The sequence below is a fragment of the Erithacus rubecula genome, assembly GCF_903797595.1.
Source record: "Erithacus rubecula genome assembly, chromosome: 4".
NCBI classification, from domain to species: domain Eukaryota; kingdom Metazoa; phylum Chordata; class Aves; order Passeriformes; family Muscicapidae; genus Erithacus; species Erithacus rubecula.
In genome coordinates, this window is record NC_136686.1 from 11,368,836 (window position 1) to 11,391,226 (window position 22,391).

At 40.8% G+C, this 22,391-nt stretch overlaps 1 protein-coding gene across 3 annotated transcripts in view; it reads left to right on the forward strand.

The window, feature by feature from the left end:
* Positions 1-19,984, forward strand: part of KIAA0930 — a 53,191-nt gene extending 33,207 nt beyond the window's left edge. For 2 of the 3 annotated variants that reach the window (XM_079304809.1, XM_079304811.1), the window contains exons 3-10: positions 149-256; positions 1,466-1,543; positions 5,814-5,915; positions 6,347-6,487; positions 8,526-8,720; positions 10,835-10,997; positions 12,986-13,141; positions 15,250-19,984. In XM_079304809.1, the coding sequence (XP_079160935.1) occupies positions 149-256; positions 1,466-1,543; positions 5,814-5,915; positions 6,347-6,487; positions 8,526-8,720; positions 10,835-10,997; positions 12,986-13,141; positions 15,250-15,290 (984 nt within the window). In that variant the 3' untranslated portion in view covers positions 15,291-19,984. The remainder of the gene's footprint in view (positions 1-148; positions 257-1,465; positions 1,544-5,813; positions 5,916-6,346; positions 6,488-8,525; positions 8,721-10,834; positions 10,998-12,985; positions 13,142-15,249) is intronic. The other variant, XM_079304810.1, reaches the window with a different exon arrangement.
* The last annotated feature ends 2,407 nt before the right edge of the window (positions 19,985-22,391 follow it).

A 22,391-nucleotide genomic window follows, 5' to 3' on the forward strand; every position in this document is an offset into this window, starting at 1 on the left:
TGATTTCCACACAAAGCCTTGCATTGTCAGCAAAATCTGTTCCTGACAGAAAACTAAGAAGCTACATGATATGCAGCTTCTGAGTTTTATGCTTGGAAATAGGTACCTCTAAATAATAGTTTTCAAAGAGATGTGGTATTTTCCTTAGCAGGTTGAAGTTGAAGTTTACCGGAGAGATTCTAAGAAGCTTCCTGGCCTGGGAGACCCTGACATTGACTGGGAAGAAAGTGTCTACTTGAACCTCATCCTGCAGAAGGTAAAAGTGATGCTTATCTAATTCTCACTATTTATGCAGTTTCGCCTTTCAGAAACAAAATTAATAAACTGAAATTTTTATTATTTTTCAATAGAGTTCTAATAGCTCTCTACAAAAAACTTTAGCTGTATGAAGTGAAGCTTGGCTGAATTTTATGCTCTGTAACAAGGTTTTGCAAAAGGAAGGCTTATAATCATTTTTGAGAATGAGTGAGACTTAGACAAGCAGCATTTCCATTAGAGTTCACTGGTGCAGCTAAAAGAGAAGAGTCTAAAGAAGAAGCTAAAAGAGAAGTGTCATAAATTATGCTGAGGGGTTACTGCTCTTCATGACAGAACTCTAATAAAACATTTGGTGGTAGAAACATGAAGCCAGAACTAATTGTTTCTATAATTGACTTATAGGTTGTTTGGTTATTGTGTGTGTTACATTATGGCTTAGGAAAGCTGAATATTACTGTAATCATTTGAGATCCCTTAAAAGATTTGCTCATTATGATCTGAGAATGGGAAACTGTTGGCTTAGGCACACATCCTGGAAAATAAATTGGTTTTATTCTCTCCTTCCTCCCAGAAGTCTCTTTGCAGAACTTCTCTGCAGAGAGCAGTTTTTGCCTTTATTTGATGCTCAAAAAAACCAGGATACATTTGCCGCAGTCAGAATTCAGAGATATTATTACAGCTAGATATTGCTGTCCAGAGCTATTGCACTTGCTCCTTGTAAGTTTTTTCAGGGTGTTTGGAAGGCTGTGCTAGTGTTTCCTGATGTTTCTAACATGTCACTAGTGTTCATTAGTGTCTCTTTTTCCCTGTTCAAAGGGAGGAAAGCTTTTCCATTTCTATCCTAAGGTGTGCTTAGGGGTGGGTGTGCTTGTATTATTCCCCCAGCTGCAATTAAGCTCATTTTAACCATTATTGGCAGGACTTACCCATCAGTTGTGCACCTCAACAGGCAGCTGTACAAGAGGTTTTGGTGTCAGAGTTAATGAACAAACACAGGCTTAAAAATTGTAGGCAGTTCAGTATAGTAAAGAGAGTAAAGAAAATGGCAACACCAAAATATCTTACTTCTCAGACAGACAGAAAAAAAAAAAAAAAAAGAAAGAAATAAGAAAAAAAAAAAGGACAGAATGTGTTCTGCTTCATGCACATGGATGTTTTGTTTTCTCAACTCTAAATATTAATTTCTCTGTCTGGTGCCCTGTTCCAGCTCGATTATGTGGTGACCTGTGCTGTGTGCACACGCTCCGATGGAGGAGATATTCATATTCACAAAAAGAAATCTCAGGTGAGCTTCTGCTTTTACTGCTTTGGATTAGAGGTTGGTATCCAGAATTACCTAATCCCAAAAACTGCTCCAAAACTGGGGCAGTGGTTCTCAGGTTGTTGTCTGACAGATTCATCCTCGTGAAGCACCTCAAGTCTTTGTATAGTGACATTTATTTATAGTGACAGTTATTTAGATGTTAGATCTAAGTGTCCTTTATATCCCCTCTCAAAGATTTGTGAAGAACCCTGCATGCTTCAGAGTGTATATCTTTGCCTGCTGGATATATAGGCAGGGGAGAGAGGGAAGGTGCCAGGGGGAGGAAGGAATATGATGCCAAACTGTTCCCCAGTCTATTCCCCTAAACCTGGAATTGTATGAGTCCAGGATTATGAGGAGCCTTCAGGGTAAATTTCTGATATAGACCTGCTAAATGGCAGACAATTTACTGATTGCCAATTTATATTTTTATTATTGTACAAGATTCTTAGTCTCTTAAACTGCTCATTCATTTCATCTCCATACCAAAGGCTTTTATCTTTTTTTGTACAGTTAATCCAGAGTTTAGCATAGTGGAAGAGACTGAATAACAAGCATAAAGGGGATAGAAATAAGAAACCTGAGGCTTCCCCACTTGATTTCAGTTTGCAATGTAGACCTTGGAACAACTTCTGCTAGTTAGCAGAAATTCTTCTTTTAAAAGTTTCCTGTTGCATTTAAATGGTTGTTTCTCCCAGGCATTTCCATTCCCTTACTTCATGCAGCTGCTTGCATGGCTTTACTTAAATAAAGCAATGCTCTTTAGTTTTTAGTCATGTTTAACCACTTTAAAAGAACTTTTGCTTTGCCTACAAACAGAACTAGCAATGCTGATTATTGTCTTTGATTTGCATTGATTAAGCACATATTTTTTTCCTTAGGTGCTGTTGAGATACCACATTGCACTGGTTGATTTAAGCCTGTTACTTCTCATCATTTTTTTCTCTGTTGGCTAGTCCAAGTTTCACCCCAAGTTAACTTCTGCAAGTGTTTTTGAGAAAAATCTGTGAATATTATTTGAAGTTTTAAAAATTAGGAACAAGAAGATGAGAAATATACCTTTACTGCATGTGAGCAGTATTTAGAATGAAGAGGAAGTTTTTTGTTCCTCCTTTCTAGAGGCTCCTACTATGAGACTGGTTTTTTGTTGTCTTCCCTTTTCCACATTAAATTTAGCAGTACATACCAGTAACATTTCAGCATCATCACGTTAATCTATAGAAAGAGAAAAGGCAACTCCATATGCTGGGAAAGCATATATGCGGTTGGGCATTTCATTGTCACATCCACTATTGAGGCTGTTGGTTTTAGATGAGGAAAATCCAGTTGGTTTGGATCTGCATTTCTGCTCCGATGGTTCTTGCTTTAGAAAATGTGTCATCTCCTGCCCATGTGCAGCCAGATGTTAATGGCCTAAGATTTCCTATCCTACTCAAACCTGTGACAAATCTACTCTGTTCACACAAGTGGGTGCCTATGGCATGAAGCCAGTATGAAAAAAGGCTGACTGTTTTGCAAACTGCTGGCTTGACAATAAGCTCTGCACAAACTGTATTTTCCTCGTGTGCCTGACTGGAGATGAATTTGGCAGGCTGTTTTGTCATTCATTGGCTGGCTTGAGAGTGAGGATGCTTGGAAAAGGTTTTTGTTTCAGGCATTGCTGCAAGTAGTGTTTTTGAGGAGTCTGATTGCTTTCTAATGAAAAGTCTGGTCTTGAAGCAACCTTTTTTTTTAATTCTATTCAATGTGCATAAAGGCTGCATAAGTACAAGTAAGAAAAAGCAACTCTGTCAGGAATATCTATTACCCTATCCTTAATTATGTTTTGTGTTGAATGGTTTGTAGCAAGAATGTTGTAAGTTGGACAGCCTGGTCAGATCCATAGCTTTCAGCATGTTCTCAGTAGGCTAAGATTTGACAGATTTCTTTAATTCAAGACTTTGTTTGTAAACAAAAGTGGAAGCAAAGCAAAATGCTAGGTATGAATTACTTCTCCCTCCTTACCTACTCATTAATATTTTTGGGATGATAAAGTCTAAAGCCTTTAACTATTTAAACAAAGTCACTGAGGGAGTTCAGGAACTGCTTGGGAAGGAGAAATGTACAAGAGGAAGTGATAGGAAAAGAAACAGAAGCACAAGATGAGGATGAGAAACCAAGTACTTGTTCCTGTGAGCCATTGTCTTGGTTTTATCACCGAAACTGCGGGAAAAGCAAAAACTCTTCAAAAACCTTTTTAGTGTTAGAGAATCAAAGCATCACTTTATTCTGGCCAGGATATTGTTCTGGCCAGGATGTGCAACAGAAATAATTTCACCCACACGTTGCCTGGGTTTTGCAGAGAAAATCATTCCATCCCACATAAATTTTACTAGATTTTGCACATATTTTTACAGTCAAAACCCATAGAAATTAATTGGTTCAGTGGTCACACATTACACAGTTCTTAGTATTTGGTTTCCTGTTGGTTATCAATCTCCTTGTCTTAGATGTTAATTAGGTTCTCATTCTTCATTCTCTTATCTCTCTTTTCCCATCTCAGGTGTCTCCCACCAGAGGGATGTTTGGAGTTAATGTTCCTTAATGGTCATTATCTTTTGTGTATCTTCTGTGCTACACCCAGTCTGTTGAGATGTCAAACTCATCAGGCCTCAAGTGACAAAACAGTCCTGTGAAAAGAAACTTCAATTCCCTTCCCCCTGGGGCAAAGGCGAACAGAACTCCTGACTAAAGTTATATTAAAAAAAATTTAACTTGGTATAATTTCCAGCAGTTTGAGATGGTCTGCAGAGGTGGGCACTCTGAAATTAGTAACCTTCCCTTGGTCCCAACCAATCCCTTTCTCCCAGTAAGGAATGAAATACAAGTAGATTTCAGTGAAAAAAATGACATTTTGTTATCAAACAGATGCCAATAGTCAGAGAAAAAAAGTAAATAACTACTAGATACCAAAACTGTTATAAACTCAAAACCCCATGGGAGCAAAGAGACCCAAACTGCCAGAAACACCTGTTCCCAAAATGGTGCCTGCAGGAGGCAGCCATGTGGCTGAGAGACAAAGGGGAGATGGCATTTCACTGTTCCCTTCCATGATTGCGCCTCCCAGCTGACCGCGTGTCCCCAGGAACAAAGTGACAAGATGGTGGCAGTCCCTAGCAGGAAGGCAGAGCCCACAGAGCGGTTCCAGAGGCAGATGGAAACTCGCCAGCCTGTGTGGGGTCTGCGCTGCTGCAGCCGCTGCCTCCTGCCCTTTGTGGGCTCTGTGGAGTGGGGGAAAGGAGCAGGCCGTGAGCACTGCCACAGGCTGGCATGGCCCCAGGAACTCATTGGTGTCTTTTCTGGCTATCAATAGAGTTTGCAAAGTTCACTTTGAAGCAGTTTCTAATTGCAGAATGCAGTTTCTGCACGTAGCCACAGTTGCAAACCCAGAGCCGAAGAGAGACTCTCCACAGTCTTCTCTCCTGGATGGGCTTGGACTGGAGCGAGGACTGTTACAGGTGGGCACCTGTGGAATTTGCCCCCAGACAGCCCAATATCACTAACTGCAGTCTCCCTAGACAAGGTTAAAAACAAACAAAATTAAGAGAGAACAAAAAATGGGAAGGAAAGTCTTTGCCTGGACAAAGAACAAGTAGCGTGTGAACACCTGGAAACTGCCTCCGCACTGATTTCAAAAATGCCCGCAACAGCAGCCCAGACCCACAAAGTCTGCAGCTGTAGGGTTGTAAAGATACAGTAACAGTTTTTGGGTGCGGATAGATACGGAATAAAATAATATTATGAATCACCCCAGGACAGCCACGCTACCCTTACTGAGGGAGGTTGATCTTAGTGGTACTAAGTAAACAACAACAAATTAAAGTGAAGGTGTTGGGTCAGATGTTTCATGGTGACTTGCACTGTGGCATTTTACTTTGCAGTGCATTGAAGCAACATAAAGACACCTGAAAGTGGTAATGAAGTATAATGGTGTACTGTAGTATGGTGAGAGGTCAGGTACACACATGGACATTCACTATGAAGCAATGAGTTTTTGGTTACTTGCCTGTGAAAACCAAGGATTTCTCAAGTGCCATTATTGCAAATCTGGCTTTAGTCAGAAACCAGATCAGCTGTGCTTGCAGGATATCCAGTATCTGTAGTGTAAGTGAGCAGTGCCAGCCTGAGATGCTTTGTAATTCCTTGCCTTGTGTTTGGTGTGTCTGTTCCCAAGCACATTTAACTGAGAAGTGTCTTTCTGCATCTTTCTCAGCAAGTGTTTGCGTCTCCGAGCAAGCACCCAATGGACAGTAAAGGAGAGGAATCAAAGATCAGCTACCCCAATATATTCTTCATGATTGACAGTTTTGAGGAGGTGAGTTCCTTATTGCAGCAGCAAAGTTTTGTCCTATTCTAGTCTTATGTTCTGATTAGCTGTTTTCTTGTACCTTTTGAGCAAATGTTCTTGGCCAGTTGAGGGTTATCTCCTGCCAGATCTTATTTTATTTATATTTAAACTTCCTCTCTCTTTAATGCTCGAAGTCTGATCTTAAAGCTGGATTTTGGCATCAGTGTTGATGATGGGCTAAAACATGGCAGGCTGATGTGAGAGCTGATCATCTCAACAAGTGATTTGGAGTGTGCACTACCTGGAGTCTGTTTATTTGAAAGGCTGGGGTAGAACATTCTGCTTCCTTTCAGTTTATATTGAAACTTCCTTGGGGTGTAAGGACAGCCATGGCAATCTGAATGTATTTTGATTTAAACAACTTTACATCAAAGTGTTTCATCTTGCATCTTTGGCAGGTTTTCAGTGACATGACTGTGGGAGAAGGAGAAATGGTATGTGTGGAGCTAGTGGCCAGTGATAAAAGCAACACCTTCCAAGGGGTGATTTTCCAGGGATCCATCCGTTATGAAGCACTCAAGAAGGTCTATGACAACAGGGTAAGGAGCTTCTGAAAGACAATGTCCTTTGCAGAAATGGTGCTCTGACTAGATTTTCATTGTGGCTGAGACTGTCAGTTTTTTGCCCTGTTAGATCAGCTGCATCATAGTCTGTCTGTTTTGCCATTGAAAGTTAGCTGAAAGCTACTCTTCCTGGCTCAGTTAACTGAGGGAATTCAGACTAAGGTATATTCCTCTGGTGTTTGCTGGAAGGAGGGAAAGTAGGGATACGTAGTCAAGAGCGTGACGCAGGAATAGACCTGAGCAGCAGTTCTGGGACCCCCTTCATTGTCTTGAAAAGTCACAGATATTTCTTTATTCAGAGACGGTATGATTTCGTGGGAGATTTTAAACTCTGCTAACTACCTTGTGATAAAGTGTATTTTTCTTCATTGTATTTTGCACTCATGGCTGTTTTCAAGACTGCTGTAATCTCACTCCCACTGGGAGTAACTTTCTTTGCTTTCTACAAAAACATGAAATACCAGCATTTTCACTTTCAAACTCAGTACTTAGTGCTGAAATCAAGACTCAATAAACTTCTCAAATGGTTTATTATGAAGACAATCCTGAGAGATTTTTAGTAACAAACAGAAGAAATTCTCACAATATCTACTGTATCTCTAAATTTCTCTTTGTTTCTACCCTTGTCAGGAGAGGTCCTGAATAATTTCTCTTCTTCCTGTTTTAAATGTGAGCCATTACATCCTTCCAGCAGGTTTCTGAGAGAACATGAAACAAAAGTTGTTTCTCTCCCACTATCATCTTATGGCCCTACACCATCAGCAGCTGGATTATTAAAACAAGTGGAATGCAGAATCACTGAAGACAACATAAAAAGAAAGTGGAAAGATAAGATGTCATGTGATAAAGTCACCTCAGAGCCTAGGAATGTCATGATTGAGCTACTTGACATTATTTTGTTAGATGAAGTAAAATATTTCATTATGGCCAAAGGCAAAACTCAAAATTTTACCATTCTTTTTACAGAACAGGAGTAATCTCTATGCTTTTGAAGATTACTTGATTTCAGTTGTTTCAGGAAAGCTTCAGATTGAATACTAGGAAAAATTTATTTACTGTAAGAGTTGTCAAGCCCTGGAATAGGCTTCCCAGGAAAGTGGTGGAGTCCTCACACCTTGAGATATTTAGCAGATGCATAGATGTGACACTTAAGGACATGATTTAGTGGTGGGCTTGGCAGTCTTTGCCTAATGATTTGACTTAATGATCTTAAAGGTTGTTTCTAACCTAAATTATTCCAGGATTCTGTAATTCTCAGTACAATGCAAGCTGATGAGCATCTTGGCCTTTTCATAAACTGATGAAAATTACAAAATCACTTAAACTTAGGGATGCAAGCTGAAAACTTAAGGCATCATTTTCACTTAGCAAAATCTTGACTGTTTTCATATTGGTCTGTTCCTTTTTTCAGTTCTCAGTTTAGTTTTCAGTTCAGTCATGCTGACTGGAAATTGAGCTCCTGTGTCTGTTGAGGGGATTTAAAGCTGTCAGGGTGTCTTGGTGAGCCATGCAGTGCAGGTTAGTTATGCTTGGAGCTGTTTCCTTATATTTTGGCCTTGACAGTATGGACATAAAGACATCAGAAATGACTTGGCACAAAGTAGTGACCCAGTTGTGGGGTGTGCTTTGCTGGTTTGAGGCATCTTGTGTGTGTTTGTCTCTTTTGGGACTCAAATGAGTGCCCCTGCACAGGCTGCATTGAGTTGTGTGCGTGCCTGCCTGTGCTCTCCTGTGCAACAGTGTGTGGGCCTGGATAAAAACCTTTGTTTTTTTTCTCAGTGTGCCACTGCTAATTCTGTCTTTTGGATGGCTGAAGGAGTTGGTTCTTCTCAGAACCTGTTTTTGTCTCTGTAAAATTACTTTCCTTTTGGAGATCACTTCAGATTGCGGCTTAAAATGTTTCTTTGGAATCATTATCCGCTATGTTTCTGACTTTAATGCTATCAGAGGATGTTATTTTCAAGTTGTAGAGCTGTTATTACATGTTTTTCTCTCCTGTCTTGATACATTGTAGGTGAGTGTTGCAGCTAAGATGGCTCAGAGAATGTCCTTTGGCTTTTATAAATATAACAACATGGAGTTTGTCCGAATGAAAGGACCACAAGGAAAAGGACATGCTGAGATGGCAGTGAGCAGAGTTTCCACTGGTGACACTTCACCATATGGGACAGAAGAAGATTCAAATCCAGACTCCCCAGTGCATGAGAGAGTAAGTAGCAGACAGAAATACTCTCTTAAGGTGAAGCATGAACGTGCTTTGTTCCAAAGCCAGGAGGCAGGCTGAAGCTGGGGTTAACTCCCATCTAAGTTCTGCCTGTGTGTAATTTGGTTGTACTCAGTATGTGACATGGAGTCTTTAACGCAGTTTCCCCCGAGCAAATGCTGAATACAGAGATGACTGGATGATTCATACTTCTGGAGGAGTGTTTTGTTGAAACAACAGCAATCTTGATGCCAGGGAAACCAATGATTCTGCCTGTTTTCTGTAAAAAAAAAAAAAAAAGTAGGTTCCACTTCTGTGCAAAATGGGATTTACCTAGAAACATGGAATTTCTGTATTATATAGGTTACTTGCTAAACCTCAAAGTAAGTGGTGCTTTTAGGTTTTACCACTGAGGAATACTGCCAACACAAAGCCTGTATAATGCTAAAGCAAAGATCATGGATCCAGGTGCAGCATGGTATTCATACATATGCTTAATTTTAATGCAAGTGCAGTAAAATGCCAATAGAATCAGACCACAAATGCTGATTATTATTTATTCAATCCTTATTTTCCATTAAGGCATTTTGCCTGGTTAATGGGGATTAGGCAACATGTCTTCAAACAACCTGCACAGACTTGGGCTGGGTCAGTACCCGATGGAGTCTAGCATGGTTTTCTGTGTAGGGCGACTAACCTGTACCATTTAAAGATCTGCAGAATGGCTTCTAGAGATCTCCATGCAGGCAGTGTGGTTTTTGTTTCTGACCTGGTAAAAAGCAACATGAGCTACCAGCAAAGAACTCATTAACTGGATGTTCTTGCTCTACCACAGAAACACAGCCTGGAGAAATCAGGCATGGAGGGACAACATGATCTTTTGTCTCCAAGGCTTCCAGTGTCAGCTGGAAAATGTCAAATTAATGTGTTACCACTGCTTTTTGCTAATGGTTTTAATGCTGGTATGTCTGTTTCTGGTTCCCCCCAGGGTGTGGTATGAAATGATTCCCAAATTCAAAACAGACAAGCACAAATTAGAAATGAAGTGTGCTGGGAAGAGGATCAGTTGGGTGTTACAATCTTTTCTTTTAACATTAGTGATGGAGGGACAACATGGAGTGTTTCTGCATTCAGTCTGGCTTGGCTGCCATCATCACTCTATGTCACCTCCCTCTGCATTTCTTTGGACAGATATGGGCAGTGTCATGTGCCAGCTCAGGGAGAGTTATGGGATTGTTAAATTGACTGTGTGAAGAAGCAAGGACAAGATAAAAGTTGTTCACATCCATGAGCAAAGTAGTTATTCGTATTTTCTTCCCTTCGAAATGAAATTTAAAATACTGCAATCAAAGTCAGTATATCAGCACTATGTTTCAGTTCTTTCTGAAACGAGTGTACTTGGCTTTAATTGTAGGGTACTCAATGGCAACTGTTGCTCTGAAGGAAGAGTGTCTCCATAGTTTTGTCCCTAACCTGAGTTTTGCCACAGACAGTTCCATCCCTGTATTTGTCATCACTTGGATTAAGCAAATCTTCTGAGGCATCACAGCTTCATTTTTTCCTTCCAGTATTGAAATATGACACACATAAAAGAGAACATTGACTTCACTTCTGCCTCAGTGTGTTGGGCTCAGGATTTTGTGGTCCTTCTCCCCAGGGACATTGGCCTTCCACAGGGATACAGTAGGGAAGCTGCTTCGCAGTAGGAAAGCTGCTGCCTTGTACGTATCAAAGAAATGGAGATACACATTTTGAGTGTGTTCAATGCAGTGCATTCTTAGCATATTAACTGTCCTGCATTTCAACATGCAAAAATAAGATTGATGTTCTTGGTGCCTAAATTACTAATTTTATGCTGTTATAAGTGTAAATCCTGGTTAAAGGTGATCACCTGAGGAGAGAAGTTTTTCATTATTCATGTAACAGTTGAGGGTTGTGATATATCAAAATATTTTGCCCTTGATCATCTTGAGGTGATTGTTCAGTTTAAATTCTCTATCCACTTTGATAAAACAGAGCTAGATACCAGTCATCATTCTGATTTTTACACATGATTGCCTTGTGGCACATGGATGGGAAAACCAAGAATTTCTCCAGCATTTCTTTTATTTCCCTTTCAGGTTACTTCTTTCAGCACACCACCAACCCCAGAACGTAACAACCGCCCATCCTTCTTCTCCCCGTCCCTCAAGAGAAAAGTGCCCCGAAATCGAATTGCTGAGATGAAAAAGTCCCATTCAGCCAACGACAGTGAGGAGTTCTTCAGGGATGATGATGGTGGAGGTGAGAGAAGTATTGACAGCTAAACAGACTTGTCTGGAGAGGACACAGAGTTGTGGAAAGGGATTTCAGTGCGGGGTTTTCAAGAAGGTTTGCAGGGTGGAAAAACAAGAGCTCCACATACAGCCAGTGGCATGAGATTTTTCACAGGCTTAAGCATCTCTTGGAAGGCTGGAGTGCACAAATCCTGGATATGTTAAAACTTATTTCATTTATATGGACCCATTTGAGAGAAACTGGAGCAGCTGAGATCGTCCCCCATTCCCAGATGACACAGTCTCTGGGGGGCACTTCTCCAAGGATAGTGGGTAGGGCAACTCAGCAACAAGTTCTTTGAATTCTGATTTGATACTGATGCCTAGAGAGGCTACCTAGAGTTTGCCCAGGATAGAGCAGAGTTCAAGGTGTTTCTCTGGCAGCCCTCATGGGTTGTGCAGTGCCTGCTCAGGATTGTCTTGTGGGGTCTGATCCTAGAGTATTTTATGTTAATGATGGGCATTCTTTTTATTTTCATATCCTTTTCCTTCTAATATATTTATGAAAGTAAATAAATTCTAGGTTTGTCAGATATTTTGTAGCATTCACATAAAATACCAAGAAATTATTTCTAAGTGTTTTGACCTTATTGTTCCTCATGTGAAAAATAAAGAGGAATATTTTAACAGTTTATGCTAGGAAGCTTGATTTATTAAAATATGAGTTTTGTACAAGGAATAGTAATTGTAATTAAATTTAAAAAATCTAAAAAATAGTAATTTTTTACAAATTTCAGAAACCTGAGTGTCCTGCCAGTACTCCTCAGCAGCTGTAGTGGTGAAACTCTCTTATTTTGGCATGAAAAAGCCAGACACAGATGCAGAAGATGCAGAGATAGGAGCAGGGATTTGGGTGCATCTTGGCTTTCTGGGTGGAGGAAAAGATCTGGATTGTGTAAAGATCAGCATTGTCCTTGGTACAGCCAGTGCTGCTGCAGAGTTGCCCCGGTGCAGACAGACCTGTGGTGAATAGGAACAGCCCATCAAGGCCTACTTCAGTGGCTTTGCTGTGTGCAAGCATGATGCACCAGGAGACTTGTGCTTATTTCAGCTTCCAGAGTCAGCTCCTTCTTCCCTGATCAGCACAGTGTTCCTGGCATAGTGATCATGCATGGGAAGAGGTAATAGACAGCTAGGCTATACACGTGTAGGGAAGGAGGAAAGATTTTCACAAGTTTTTTTTCCTCCCACATTGTTACACATCTTTCTAGAGTAGCTGCCACCATGTATTTTCCTTTTTGGATCAGGATCTACTTTCAGTTCCAGAGCTTGCATCACTGGTTCAGAATCAATATGTTGACTTCAACATCTGATTTTAGCACTGTGGGACAGGGCTGAATTTTACAGGGCAATAGAGCAAAGATTTTTAAATGCTCCAAAAATACGATGCATGGCTGTGGGAGAGACCTTTACCTACGAAAAACTCCTCTGGCCTACAGGGGACTTGGTATCTTTTTGTTTTAATTCTGAGAATTCTAAACTAATTCTGAGAACATTGGCTCAGCTGAAGATTCTAGGTGTGGCTCATGGTGTGTGGGAAACTAAGGTATTAATGTTGATTCTCCCCATGTTCTGCTAGATACCAGTTTTCTTCAAAATAAACAATTTATATTTTGAATTTCTCCATGAGTAAGTACTTAATTTGAGGGCTATTCTATGATTTCATGTATGAGGGAAAGCTGAGTTTGTGTTCTGCTGGTGCAGTGTGGTAACACAAGCACTCTCTCGTCTGTCTGTTGTTTTCAACTGCTTCTACCATTTATTAGCTTCAGTATACATGGGTGAACTCTGAGCTAGGCAAGATCTGTCTGGTTTTGAAAAATCATGTATGATAGTGTCCTGCATGTGATTTGTCCCTAAACAACGAATAGGAGTCTTTCCTCTTTATTTGAGTTTCAGAAGTGTTCCAGTAAGGTACAATCCCTTGAGGCTTGCTATCTCTCCCTGCCTTTACAGATCTGCACAATGCGACAAATCTCCGGTCACGGTCCCTGTCTGGAACAGGACGCTCCCTGGTGGGCTCGTGGCTGAAGCTGAACAGAACAGATGAAAACTTTCTACTCTATGCACACTTAACCTACATCACTTTGCCATTGCATCGAATTTTAACAGGTGAATTTTGACATGTGTTGTGCACAGCCCACCATGCTGAGCAATTCTGCTGTTAAGACAAGGAACAAGTATGTCTGTGTAATGCTGTTGTAAACAGGACTGTATTTGAATTTTGAAGAAATTACAGACTCCAGTGAAAAAATTAGTCATTTGTAATTAAGGATGTATTTTGAGCAATGTTTCAGCAAAATATGTAATTATTCCTTATGATCATTGTGTTGGTAGTCTTACAACAAGTTAGCTGGAGTTACCAAGCTTACTCTCTCTCACCACAGGCATCTTGGAGTTCACAGAAGATGTATTGTTTTTCTTGGCATATAATATCTTCTCAAGAAGATGGCACAAATGTCTCCATGCTTAATTATTGGCTTTGGGCTTGAACATCCTTTCTGAAATTTAATTTGTTGAACGTATGCAGGAATTGAAGTATATATTGAGATACACAGAAATAGGGCATGAAATTTCTGGGCTGTTACAGAATTTTCATCTGCCATTTTCCCTGCCCACAGTTGTTTTAGCTTGACAGGTTGTATAGGCCTTGTTTCCAAGGCCTTGTTGTAATCAATGTATTTGTGCCAGTGGCAGCTTTTCAGGTAGCAGGAACGTTACATGTGGGGCAGAGGGAAGTGCAAAAGGTACTCATTTCTCTCGGGTGGTTCAGGAAACCTAAGATATTAAAATCTCAGTAAGAGTGATCAAAGTTGTAGCTGGTTGTAGAGTTGGGTGTTTTCCAACCCCAGGGTCTGCAGCCCTGAGTCCAGATACTTCTGAACCCCGGATGCAGAGCCCCCAGCTACTCACTAGCGAAGAACAAAGGCTTGAGACCGCCCAACAAAAGTTCTAAGGATAACTTTATTGTCCTCGAAGGGAGATGCTAACAACGGTCTAATTATATCAGATAACAAAAGACTTTATATAGGTTTCCAGAGGACTGAGTTTCATTTCTAACCAATAAAAACTACAACTTCCAAACTAACCAATTATCTTAAAACTTTAAGTAAGAAAAGAACCAATTAACTTGTGACTTTAAGAGCCAATAGAAATCCTAAGAGACAGCGGGGTTTTCGATAAGGGAGGCGGGGGGGGGGGGTTGTTTGAAGTAATTTCTTTGTTTCATGGGATGGTGTCCTAGGGGTATACTTTAGGGAGTGTAACATCTTCTACACAAAGTGCTTTTTTAAATACCTTGAGTTTATTGATAAGACTTCACTCTGACCCTTCTGACAATGTAGGATAATCACACTTCTGTCACCTCCACATATGTCAGATGATCCAGTCCTTAGTCATCTCTGTGGCCCTTCACTGGACTCCCTCCACTATGTTTAATTCTTTACAGGGGTAGCTTGAGCCGTCTGGAGCTGGGGATCAATTTTTGCTCATGTCGTCCTCTTTGTGCAGTTTTGTTTGAGCAGTCCTTTTATTGTGTGCTCCTTTTCCCATGTTCCTTGTTCTTTGTGTGGCCTTGAAAAGGATATCACAGCCCAGTTTCCAGATATTTCTGACTAGTGCCCTCCATGTTGGTTTTACTGCCTAAATTTAGAAAGGTGTCCATGATTACAACACAAGTTTTAAGGTTTCTATTCTGTCTTGGACAATATGGAATTAAGGAGCCAAAAAGATGAATGTTCTTTTATGGCAGCTTTTTGAGAGCAGAAATGTAGGCTTTGTACTCTAGAATGAATGAAACAGTTGAATTATTTGTATCCACAGAAATCTCCTTAAGGGACTTGGGGGTGTTGCATTTGTCCCTTCAAGAATGGGAAACCCCTTGGCATCTCTTGTTAATGGCACCTGTACTTGTTTCCCTGGAGAATATTGCCCCCCCTGTCTAATATGTTGCTTCATCCCAGTATAAATGATAGTAGATCCGCTGGCCTCCCCATATGATGGAGCATATTTGCAATTAGTCATCCTTCAGTTCCTCCCAGGTGCATCCTGATTAACACACATTTTAACAGGTGAAGCCACGTATTCATTGTGTTTTAGACTCCTGGTGAGCTGTGCCACAATCCACACTTATGTCTCCAGTTCTTCCTGCTTTCTGGTGCTATGGCTGCTTTGGGGAGCCTCTTAAGTTGGCTGTGTCTCTGTTTCTCTCCCATGCCCAGATATCCTGGAAGTGCGGCAGAAACCAATACTGATGACATAGCAGAGAGCGGGCACTGCCTTGGAGCCTTGTTGCCAAGTGCCTATCCACAGCGGTTTTCCGTGCTAACACTACCATCTAGTGTCAGGAACACAGACCTCCGCAGAAAAAAGGGAAGTCCAGGAATACCAGCCAATCAAAAGTGCCTCTTTCTTCCTTCCTCTGCTGTCACACGCCGAATGCCCACATCACTGGAGTGTTTTGACTGGAAGAGGACTTTCATCAAGATAAAATGAGAAGGGGCTGTGTTTAAACTGAGTCAACACTTTATGGACAGTTTGCTACTGTGTTTACTTTCTAACTAAGAAGCCAACAATATGTACAGAATGTGCTAAACTTTATATTCTTTGGGAGAAACATTCTAAGAATTTCATACTGATGTGCTATTGGACATCACTCCATAAACTCTGGCCATTCCCTCTCCTTGTCTGATTGGCCGTGTGTGAGCACGTGTGTGTGTGAGTGTGTGTGAGAGAGAGAGAGGGAGAGAGAGAGAGAGCAGCTTCCTGCTAAGGGAAGAAAAGGAAAAATACACATTGCTGTTTAGGTATGTGCAGCAGGTCAGGTCAGAGCTTAAAAGAGGCTGAAAATGTTCCCATTTTTCATGTGTCAGTGTTAGGACAGGTGAACTCTGCTAACAGATTTCTGTATCTACCAAAGACCAGCAACATTTTCATCCTCAAGAACTGGCTAAGAAAATGAGCCAGTGAAAAGAAGGCTAAAATGTGCTGCTATAGTGAAGTTGAGGTTCATCTCCAGTACTAATGCTGCTTATCATTCTCTCAGCTGAGTCAATACCAGTTTGAGTCTAAAGTGAAAAAACAGGAGATTGTAATTAGTCCCCAAAGGCCTAAAACCTTACCAGTAACCCACCCTCCTGCATGCACTGGACTTGAGAGCTTGTAGTCATCCTTGTGGTACCCTTTGTAGCCAAGGAGGGCGTGGGAGCTGCTTTATGGTCAGGCAGCTTGCAGCCAAACCATCTTGGGTGGTTACATGCTGAAGCACATAGAACTTTCTTCAAATACAAAAGATGGAAATGTAATTCTGTTCTGAAAAGTGACTAAAAATTGCATAGTGGGAGGTCTGAAAATGGTGTATCAGGGGCTCTCAGGAAGACAGCCTTATGTTTACACATGAAGTTCAAGCTCTCTCTAAACAGCAAAACTGCTGTCCTTGACATTTGGAAACAGAACAGTTGAATGGTGAGGTTACTGATGAGAGCTAGTACATACTTGAGTCTCTTTAGTGGAGGGGGTGGTGTGTCTCTCACTGAAGTGCAAGACTTCAGTGCATGCACAAAGGGAGAGTGAAGATGCCATTTTTGTCACTTTTCAGACTCTAAGCACCTAAACCTGATGCTGTGGCATGTGCTCTGAGCCTGAGCCTTTGTCTCCCTCATACCTGGTCTTTCCCCAGTGCTTTGTTGATACTTTCACAGTAGCATCCAATGACTTACCCTCTCAAGTAGGACTTTTTGCTTTTTTTTCCCTCAGGCTAGATTGCATGGAAATAGCTGCACTTCAGCATAAAGGCAGACCAAATTTGCCCCTCAGGCCAACCTGATGACTCCAGCATGGTAAGGAGGTCTGTCTGTATTTGAGGCCAGGCCTGGAAGCTGTCATCTTAGCACAGCATGGCAGCCTTTCTTACACTGACAGCATGGGTGTATGACAGGGACAGCTGACCAGTTTTCACTTGGCTTCAAATGTTTTGCAAGGTGTTAGAAAAATGTTCCCTCTGTCATTACCAGCACAGCCACTTTTCATGCTGCAGCCTTGGAATGTTGCCTGTGGTCTGTGTGGATGTGAAGATGTTTCCATCATCTAATCTGGTTGTCCCAGGCTTTCTTCCTGAGCCTGGGGAGAGGTGGAGTCCTCACTCAGCAGCTGAAGTGCCCTCTCAAGGAACTTGCCAGGAGGCCTGGGTGGGTACCTGAGATCCCACAGGTAGTGTGCCTGGCATTAGTCAGTACAAATATTCTCTCTTTGCTGAGAATTAAACCACTCCTCAGCTAGAAAACAAGCCTCTCAATGTGCTCCTTACTCTGTGCTTTCATACTGCTGGACTGGGCAAATCAGTGCTTGGATTTACTTCAAATGTTCAATGCAGAGGGAAGGGAGAGAGGGTTCACATTTGTACTAATCATGACAATTGATACCTTTCAGTCAGGCAGCCAGAGGAACAATGTAAAAATGAAGTGTATCCAGATAAGACCCTCAGTGGTAGGTGCCTGAACATTTCTCAGTGGACAGGAATTTGTAATACTCCCTTGGTGTTGTGTATTATGTTTAGGTGGCTTAACTGTGTGATTTGAAAGACTGAGAAAATCTCGTTGTGTAAGATTTCAAAGCAAACGAGGAATGATTCTAAGCGAGTGCATTAATTTAAAAGCCGTGCTATGGAAGGTACAGTTTAGATCCTACATCTGTGTTTCAGGAGGTATCATCTGCTTTGTTACATGTATGTGGTTGGATTTTGATGTCTAGTGTTTGAAGGGCTGTAAGGTCCTGAAAAAAAGTAAATTTATTTCTTGTATCTTGCTAGTGGGATATGCTGTAGGTACGTTAAAGACTCACCTTTTCTACTAGAAAAGGACTACAAGTATGCCCTCATGGACATCCATGGAAAATAGAGGTCAAAAAGTCTACTGAATGTCAATAGTGCTTTTTTGGAAGCAAAGATGTGTCATATTCTCAGTTATTCCTTGTTTAAACAACTCTCTTGGTCAGTGGTTCCCACTTTTTGTTATCAAATTCCACATTTTGTTCTACTTTTAATAAAAAAGTTTTGTTTGGGTCAGGATGGCACAGCTGGACCCTTAACATGCTATTGCACTACATCAAAAAACAAAAAAAAAAAGTGAATGTTAGTAAGAACCTCTCATCCTATTAATTTGGAGAGGGGTTAACTATTTAGCTCCTAAGCATTAAACTGGATTCAGCCCCCATTGGCCATGGAAGTAATTGCTGCAGATGGAGCTGGCATGTCCTGCAGTGCCATGAAGGCTTTTTGGCTGCCATTGTCTTAATGGTTGGAGCACAGTGGGTTTCATTAGTTATGCTGATGTTTGAAGATGCAGCTCAGTTAACAAATTTGGGAAACTTTGCAGAACAGCTTTATTTCTTTTTGGAATTCTGCCATACCGCATTGCTCAGTTCTTTCCATCCTTCTGCCTATTCACTCCTTCTGGAGATCAGGACTTAACACTCAAACTCTTCATAGATGTTGTATATTGATAGATGTCAAAATACAAGGATGTGAATCTTTTTACCCATAACAAGTTTTGCACTGCTATTGATTTAACAAGTATAAAAAGTTCTGTTGTGTTTTTTGTTGTTGTTGCTTTTTTTAAAGAAAGCTCTTAAATCAGTTGTTTTGTGCTAGCTGATTATTGCTTTGCCTTAGGAACCACCACATATATGAAATTATGTTCTCTTATTGCCAGGACAAGGCAAATTCCAAATGTCCTTTTAAAAGAAGATACTTTTAGAAACTCTTTGAGTCTTTCAGCTGTATTGGCTAATCCTGTTTGCGTTGGTCCCTGTTCCTTCTCTTTTATTCTCCTGGTCTTCATTGTTTACAAGGCTTGGGCATGTTGGGCTCTGGATTGCTGTTAATATTTTTATAATTTTCTATTTCTGGGCATGCTGTGCTTTCCAGAGAAGAGAATTGTTTGCACAGGTGGCTTTTTACGGTAATATATTTTTCCCAAAGTATTATTTAGACACTAAAGTCCTTGGCTCCGCAGACAGATTTCTTCCAGCAGACCCTCATGTACAGAATTGCATCTTGTCACTGAAGTTCTGTATGGATGTGGAAATCAGGGAAATAGACTAGACTCTTAGACTATTGACCTACTTCTTGCCAATCATTAATTTTTCCTCTTTGAGATGATTGCTTGTCCTGGATTTTGTAGTCTGAAGCTTCCATATTAAAGACAGATGTAAGATAAAATCTTCAGAAGTGCCTAAGCCCTGTTGTTTCCCAGCAGGGTTTAAGAACAAATTTTTATTTAGAAAAATAATTTATTAGTTCTAAATTCTATCTGTGTTGTATGTAGCAGTGTCAAGAAATGACAAGTTTATAGTTCTTTGATGAACAGTGTCTCTCATATGAATTCACCCTTTGTATTTGAAAAACTCTCATGGTTTCCAAAGGTCATGGCTGAAAGCTCTGGCAAGTGGATTTCCTGTGGTCACAGCAATCAGATGTCTGCAAATGCCTTACACATTCTGCAAGGTATGACTGCAAGTGTGTGGTCCTGGTGTGTAGAAATTCTGTGTCAAAAATAGGTACGGTAGAATACAGTTAAAGGCATTGTGATGTAAGTAGCTTTTACATGAAACCTTAAAAACAAAAGACTATTTTACACCAGAATGTAGCTGTTTGGATACTTGGTCAAGATAATACAAGTCTGCAAGCAGGTTGCAATGTTGAACGTTTTCTGTGTAAATACATAAATATTCTCAGCCTAATTTTATCAGCCTAACACATGTTGCATGGTTTGGGTTTTATTTGTCTCATCGAACATTGGTGTTGCTTAAAAGGTGATGGATTGAAAATTGTGCTGGCACTGTACTGAGCCATTTGAACAAAGACCAAGGAGAACATTGTGCACCAAAAATAAAGTTGACTGTGCTTATGGCAGCAGTGAAGAAAGTGTTGGACCCTGCAGCAAATAAACAGATCTCTTTTAATGACCATGAACTCTGTTAGTGGTGTTTTCTGTCTGCTGTGCCTGGTGGTGGTGGAGTTTGAATGTATTCCTTCCTGGTGGCAGGCACCAGTGGTGGAATAGTGCTCCGTGGCACTCATGAGGCATTGTCCGATGGATACTCGTGGCAGAGTGGCCTTATTGCTCCTATTCTGATTGCACTTGGAGCAAAGCCCAGCTTCTGATTCTGCTAGAGAATCTCTGAGTGATCAGTCACTCACAACTTAACATTGGATAAGGGGGAAGAAGGGAAAAGTCAGTGTAGTCCTGAATTTGTTTACAAAAGGTTTTTCATCTTGCCTTTAGAACAGCCCTTCTAAACTGATCTGTGGCTTGCTATAAATTGATTATGTAGTCATGAATATTTATGTTTGTGCAGTGTATAATAGTGAGGACTGATGGCTGCAATGGTTTATTCCTGATTAATTCAGGAAGAACTTCAATACAGATTTGCCCATTGTCACAAAAATGAGATTGTGTTTAGATCTGCACTGCTTAGACTGCCTTGAATTGTTTGTACTGGCAGGGATCTGCTTTGATTTAAAGACATGCAAGGCTCTGAATCCTCCCTCTCCATGTGATTTTTGTGACTAGCATTTCACAGTAAAAGAAACCTGCAGGGGATTTTTCTTTCTAGATTAGTTAAACACTCCTTGAACAAATGTTACCAGCTATGTCCACAAGTTGATGTGCTGATGATTTCATTTGGAAGAATCCCAGACCAGGATGTTTTATGAATCCATGTGGTAGGTAACATTTATCCTAAGCCATGTGTGATAGCTTGGAGACATGTGGGATATTAGGGAGAATTAAAACACAGAGCTGAAGAAGAACAGCATGTCTCAGTCTCAGTTCTTTACATAGATATTTGAGCAGATTGTTGGCAGTGTTGTTTTCTGACTGCTCATGCAACTGAGCAGGAATCTTAGCTGGCTGGGAAATACTAAAATATGGCTTTGAAACACACTGATTTTTTTTTTCCCTTGAATGCTGTAAGTTGAAAGGTTTCAGAAGCAGCCATAATAGAGAAGCATTATTTAAATCAGTACAAAAGGGAAAGAGCAGTAGAACCTCTGGAGTGGTAATAAACCTCCCCTGCTTGGCTAGTCATTCAAGAGTTTGCACAGGAAAAGGGCTTTGGGCAGCCAAGTGAACTCATGTTGTTTTGTCCTGGAGTGTTGTGTCCTGCCTGCCACACCTAGAGAGATCCTCCCAAGAATTACCCTAATATTACTTGGCACACAAGTTCATTATCAAGGTCTGATTATTCATAGTAAAGTCACACTTTGGAGATTAAAAGAAAACTAGGCATCTATGTTAGTAAACAGTTATACTTGTGTATTTTTCTCAGAAGTGTGTTGTTCCTGAAACTTGTAATGGAACTTTGCAGAAAGGAAAGGAATAAAATGAAGGAAGACTATCGGTCTGATTTTCCATTAACAGTGTTGATGAGAATCTGGGAGGAGCTGATGCTCCTCAGTTACGAAAACATTAAAATACATTAGGGAAAACACGAGTTAATTCAAACTGTCCCAAGCTTGGTTCCTCACAGAGCAAAGTATGAGATCTAGTGATTTCATTCTTGGAAACAAGTAATTTATGCTTGGTTATGGCAGGAAACTCTTCCCCAAGACAAGCTAGTTGGCTTTTTCTAGCAGGGTTATTGTTGTTTGAGGTGATGGCATGAAAACCAAGGTAGGTGATCCATTCTTTTGTTCAGACAAGACAGAAGGGTTTGTGTACACAAACAGGATTCACTTATGTGAGGCACATGCCCTTCCACTACAGAAGATAAAGCTGACCCGCCACACAGCTGTCCTTGGACCTTCACACAACGTGTACCTCATGGCACCTGCACAGAAGGAAGGATCTTTAGGCAAAACCCCCTGGTTGGAACATATGAGAGTGAGGGGTGGGAGAGAGCAAGGATGTGCCTGTTCAGCAAAGCAGATAGGGTTGCTGCTGCTCCTGGGCAGTGTAAGCATTCTGCTGGAGCTGCTGCATGGATGAACTTGAGGTAATGACATAAATGTTTGAATAATAGGTGTGCAGATGGTTAAACTGCATGTTCCTGAATTCACTTCAAAGAAACTGTTCAAAGGAAAATGGGAATAAACTGTTTTTAACCCTTGTTGAAGTGAATGGAGCTGTCTGATAATTTTCTGAAATACCACGTCTTCCTGCAGAGCTCAGTGGAGAGCACCTGCACAGCAAAAAAAGCTTTGTCTCAAAACATTAGTTACAGCTGCACTAATGTTTTCCCTGTTACCTGTTTATGCCAGCATTCAGGTGATTCTGTTGATTCCTGAATGAGCATTGTTTATGCCAGCATTCAGGTGATTCTGGTGATTCATGAATATTTCACAATGTGCGCTAACTCATCCCAT